The sequence below is a fragment of the Notothenia coriiceps genome, unplaced genomic scaffold, assembly GCF_000735185.1.
Source record: "Notothenia coriiceps isolate Sejong01 unplaced genomic scaffold, NC01 NC01_scaffold00004105, whole genome shotgun sequence".
NCBI lineage: Eukaryota > Metazoa > Chordata > Actinopteri > Perciformes > Nototheniidae > Notothenia > Notothenia coriiceps.
In genome coordinates this window covers 173,007-178,766 of record NW_011336806.1, presented here as the reverse complement: position 1 = coordinate 178,766, position 5,760 = coordinate 173,007, and the positions used below count along the sequence as shown (strand labels likewise).

Sequence of the window (5,760 nt, the reverse complement as noted above, 5' to 3'; positions counted from 1 at the left end):
AAAGGGGCTGTTAGGGGAGACACGTGCTTGGAATGTATATATAGTCCATGGGAAGTATGGCGCCTTTAATGCATTAGGTCTTATGTCAATGTCAATGCGACACAATTTTGCATACCAGCTCTTAATGAAAACCTTATGAAAACCTTATCGAAAGAAAAAGTTATGTCTACCCATACAAATACCACTCCGTCCTCTTTGTCATACAATGACAAAATTACCGAGTAGTTCTTTGAGTTTGTGTTGTAGAACCCACAGAAGACCTCGTCGAGGAGAGAAGTAGCGTGGGACTTTGCTTTGTATTGTTGTAGTGGGTCTGTAGATAACATACCGAATTTTGGAAGGAATCCTATAATTCTTACATTTCAGGATTTTAACTTTCCACGGGGGATTTATCTTATATTTATAAATAATAATAATAGACTTTGCTAATTTTTATTGAAATTTGTACTTATGTGTGTGTCGGGTACGTAAGGTCGTTTGTTTGTGTTTTAACTAAACTTAGGCAATTACTACAATAGTAAATGTTCTTTACGGTGTGTGAATTGTGTTTTTCAATAGATATGTGTTGGTATGTGAGGCAAAGTTGTGTTTTTAAGAGAGAGTTAGTAGTATTTGTCGCCCCCTGTGTGATGGTTGTGTGTTGTTGTAGTTGTGTGTCGGACGTTGTCACGTCATGTGTCGTCAAGACGCCATTACTATAGAATATTTGGGTGGGTATTCATTGTAAGTGAAGTCCTTGTTCCTTTGACTCATTAGTTAAGGCAATAAGTTATGTTGGTCGACTATGTCAATCGGATTGACTTTAAAAAATAGACTTATGTTGTTGTAATTTCGCATATTGTTGGTTGGGTGTCGGATGACAGGGAGGCGTCGGGGATACGAGAGACTAACCATGAGACAGCCGTCGTCCCCCCGACGACGACACCTCGCCTTCTGTTTGTGTTGTTGTAAGTGTTGCTTCCTAGTGATTAGAAGAAAGGTTCCGTCCCTTCCAGGGTCATGCGTAGATGACTGGGCGTGAGACGGTAGAGAAACCTGAGCCATGACGTGGAATGAGTCCTCTGCAACTTTTTTTCCTCACCCCCGCTTGCAGTCATTTGGTGGAGGCGGATTGACGGTCGCAGTGGGGCACGCCGGCCTGACTCTTACAGCACGCCACGAGTGCTACACCGGGCGCCCGCGGTCAAACCCCAGTGACCAAATGTCTCTGTCCCTCTTATAGTTGTCTTTACATTGTAATAAATTCTTCCTACTTCGTCCACTAGTTTACGACTAAGGAGGTGACGTAGAGGAGGAGACAGGAGTCTCACTACTTCATGCATGGACGACGCCTCACTCTTCCACGAGACCTACTTCCTGGGGGGGGAGAAGGCGACGTCCTCATCGAGACCGGGAGTGTCTCTTCTCCCTAGTCTAAGAAGTAGAGGTCCTCCTTTGTCTCTGCTGGGACTTGCAGGAAGACTACGTGTCGTTTAGGTGAAGTTGACTGTGTCGGTTTTTGGGTTGGTGTGAAATCATCTGTAGATGTGTGACTGTAGTGTGTGGTGTGAATCATGTCAGAAGTGTGTTTGTGTGTGTGTGTGTGTGTGTGAATCATTGTAGAAGTGTGTGTGTGTGTTGTGGACTACTTCACACCAGTCGAACAAGAGGCGCTTCGAGTCCTCCTTAGGGTCTCAGAGTCCTGCCTTCTCCTCGTGTCGAGTGCATGATATTGGTGTGTGTGTGTGTGTGGTGTGTGTGTGTGTGTGTGTGTGTGTTGTGTGTGTGTTGTGTGTGTGTGTGTGTGTGTGTGTGTGTGTGTGTGTGTTTGCTGTTTGAGGAAGCTCCCATTTATTAACATTTCAACAAACAAGTTGCGTATTTGCATAACGTATTCAAGTGTTACCATTTAGTGCAATAGTAGCTACAGAACATGTACTGTGCTGTGTAAACTGTACTGTATCACATAGCGTTTCAGACACACAAACTTTTCAACTTTCAAACTTAAACGGTGCGCTCCCAGCGCACGTACCGGCAGTGATCTACAGCAGTGGTTTTCAACCAGTGGTACGGGGACAAACTGTCTCGCTCTCGTAATGTCTGTCTGTCTTGCTCTCGTTCTGTCTCTCGTACCACTCTCGGTTCCACTTTTACTTTTGCGCGCTACCTGTCTCACTCTTTTCCGGCCTCCAGCTTTTCCTGCTGGAGCCCACCGCTTAAAGGTGGGGGGCGCGGACCGGCCATAGAGCCCATAGAGTTAAAGGTGGTGGACTGTAACCTGTAAAATCCATAGATTTAGGAGGTCCCCTAGTGGCCGTTAGCTGTAAAAATCCATAGATTAGCCGCACCGTTATATAAGCCGCAGGGTCGAAAAATGGGGAAAAAGGCGCGGCTTATAGTCCGAAAATTACGGTATATTGAAAAAACGATCTAATCATGAACATTTTCAAGATCGTTTTTTGGTGCTAAAACCTCAAATATTTTTTTTGGTGCTAAAACCTCAAATATTTGTCTGAACTGAATAGACCGAGGACATGCTGCTGCTGTTGTTGTTATTGTTTGTTACAAAGTCTCCTCTCCTCCTCCACAGAGCTACGTGCTGATACTGCACTCCACGCTGTCCCGCTTCCAGTTTGACTTCACTCTGCCTCAGGTCACCTTCACCTCCAACGGTTACCACAAGCACATCACACTCACCTTCAACCCCACTGTAAGGAGACATTTTTTACTTGCAGAATATTTAAACTTGGGTTTTTTGTTGTATAAAAATATCCAGTTTTTAACTACCGGATACCTGACTATTATTATGAAGCGAGATATATTCCTGGGGGGTAATATTCAGAGAAAATACTTAACATTTTAGGGATAAGATTCATTAATAAAAGATAAGTTTATTGGAGATGAATAAAAAATATATGTTGTTCCTTCTTGTAAAAAACAACTTTACTTTCAGAGATTTAAATAACCAACTTTATTCCAAGCTTTTACTCAGAATATTCCCCCTCCTCCCCTTCATTTAATTAGTTTTCTCCTTCGTCTGCCCTTATATGGTGTCACAGTTTCTCTTGTATTTGTCTCATCTCAGATTGTGTGTTTGTGCTTCCCCACAGCGTAAAGTGCCTGACCAGGATGTAGCCCAGGGCTCGTACATCGCTCTGCCCCTCACCCTGCTGCTCCTGTTGGCAGCATACAACCACGAGAAGGTACTTATTCCTCTTCACCTCCTCCCAGGGGCGGGGTGCTAGTGAACTGTCAACGGGGGGGGGGAGCCTCGCTGCGGGGAAACGGTGGACCTCTGTCGCTTGTCAGCGCAACTTCAATGATGCCGTTTAAAGGCCGTATTGGCCGTCAGCGAACCGAGCCGGCCTTCAACGGCCCTTGGCGACCGGCCGTTCTGTGATTCTCCAGATTCTACAGATGGCCAGTCCGCCCCTGACTCCTCCTGCATTAGGGCGGGGTCATATAACTCATGTATCGCTTCTTGGTTTTATAGTCTATTTCTCGTTCTACAATCAAATGATTTTTGTTTTATAAATGTATGAAAGCACCAATTGTCAACCCTATTGTCGCAATACTGATATTGAGGTATACGATAAAAAATGTAACCCATACTTCAACTCCAGAGACAATGTGCTTATTCTTTCTTAACAATACATTTTAACATGATAAAATATTTCAATCATCAGTCGTCTTGATCTTAAGTTATCAGAAAAACAAGCTTACCAAACATTCGTAGTCCACCAAACTGCATGAGAGAAACACTGATTTCTAATTTGACACTGCTTTATTCATATTTTTTTACCATATTCAAAAGCTGAGTCTGTTTGTTTGGAGAGAAGACCTCTGCAAACAATACGGCTTCCGGTAGAAAACCTCCTGAACGATAAACACTGAAGTCATCCTAACCAGAAGACTGCTATACAAAAAAATACTTACTGTGTGTTTTACATTTTTCAAGTAAGAACATGTTTTGCTCTCTCGTTGCAGGTAATCCCCCTCCTGCTACAGCTGGTGAACCGTATCCAGGGAGTAAGGAGCATGTCCCAGGTCAGCGCGGACAACGCTGCTCTGGACGAAGCCAAACGTCAGGCCAAGAGACAGAAGGCCCGGCGCACATAAGGACCGAACCACGGCTCACCTCAGACCACATCTTTGCCCACTAAATATTACACTTGCAACCATGGTTACTGCCTGTTTACTAACTGTTGGCTCACAGTTGATCCCAGTTCACAAGATAAATACCCCAGGGTGCTAGAGAAATATTGGGTGCGCTAAAGATGTGATTTGACCCCGTGTGAAGACCAACACAAACCACTCGACGCACATCAGATTCACTGGACTGAAGTTTTACAGGTTGTTTTCCTCCATTGTTTCCACAGCACTCATTGTCTAAAGAAAATTGTTAATATTTGTGATAGAATATGAGCCATTTTTATACCTTTGTAATTTATCTAGGTCAACGAAAATCATTTGCTTATGTTTTGAAGGCACTTGAATGCTTTTGATATCAGTCTTAACAGAGTTTAGGACACCAGGGATGGTCACGTGTCACCTATCAGCGTTTGGGTCAATTCAGATGAAAAACAGGGGTATTTACACACTGCGGTGACAAAGAGGATATTTAAACTGTCTACTTTAATATTACCTTTTTATAGGACAAAAAAAGGTCAATATAATTTAGAGCCTGTGAAAGGATTGTGAGATCTCCATCTAGAAATAAACCCTTGTATTCATTTTCAAATTTCATTTACTCTAATTAGGCTTATTGACCCTTATTTGACCCCGTTGTCAATAAACTCAATCGAGCTGAATTGACTTAAATAATTCCATCACAAACATGGGATTGTGTAACTGTTAACTATCATCAAAAGACAGCAAAAGACGTGGACAAGCTTCATACCATTGTCCGTCATGTTATATATATTTAAAAAAGAAAACACGAGTTACTGCCATGCACTCCACCTCTTATATGTTGTTTAGCGTGACGCAAGGTCGACTTTTTGTCCGTTTCAGCTCAGGAAAGCGGTGGTCGATAGATGCTGGAAATTTGGGTTTGAATAGAGAATTTTGTTTTTTTCTGTGGGTGGGCGGGTTGGTAGGGCGGGTTGGTAGGGCACTATAGCAGATAACAGATAGTTGATTAATTTATTAACATAATGTCTAATCAGATGTGAATGATTACTTAGTTTGTGTGCTGGGGGAATGCCTCTCAGAAGTGTTTTTTTTTTCAAATGGTGTGTGTTTTTTTTTTTTAAAGAACTTCCTTAATTTCAAGAAGACTGACATCCACATACCGTAGAGAGCTACGACAGAATATCATAAGCTCCTTGTCTTACCGCTGAGCTTTGTAATGCACTGTGAAAATGATGGTCCCCAATAATTCTTCTGTATTTAATTAATCGGCTCTCAGTTGTGTTCCTGAAAGATGAAAAGGCCACTGACTATTAACTAGAAGATATTCCAATTAGTCTTTATTAAGGAGGGGGGGGGTTAGGTTTGTTCATATTTGTAGCAGAATACTGTAAAAAAATAAAGTTGTAGATAATAGAATAAAGTTAATTGGAAGGGTTAGGTTGGAAATTAGTANACCCGCAGCTGCACAGCCAGTGCAAGGTATATTTGTTAATATTAACACATAGTTTTAGCTGAAATGCTCGAAATAACTTTTGCCTTCGGGTAAAGGGGAAATGTTTCCCCTTTACCCGAAGGCAAAAGTTATTTCGAGCATTTCAGCTAAAACTATGTGTTAATATTAACAAATATACCTTGCACTGGCTGTGC

At 42.3% G+C, this 5,760-nt stretch overlaps 1 protein-coding gene across 1 annotated transcript in view; it reads left to right on the top strand.

The window, feature by feature from the left end:
- The window catches only part of LOC104942094 (nodal modulator 1-like), a 33,507-nt gene extending 27,990 nt beyond the window's left edge, over nucleotides 1-5,517 (top strand). The window contains exons 5-7 of the mRNA XM_010767291.1: nucleotides 2,570-2,689; nucleotides 3,090-3,182; nucleotides 3,967-5,517. Coding sequence (XP_010765593.1) covers nucleotides 2,570-2,689; nucleotides 3,090-3,182; nucleotides 3,967-4,098 — 345 coding nt within the window. The 3' untranslated portion in view covers nucleotides 4,099-5,517. The remainder of the gene's footprint in view (nucleotides 1-2,569; nucleotides 2,690-3,089; nucleotides 3,183-3,966) is intronic.
- Nucleotides 5,518-5,760: the final 243 nt, after the last annotated feature.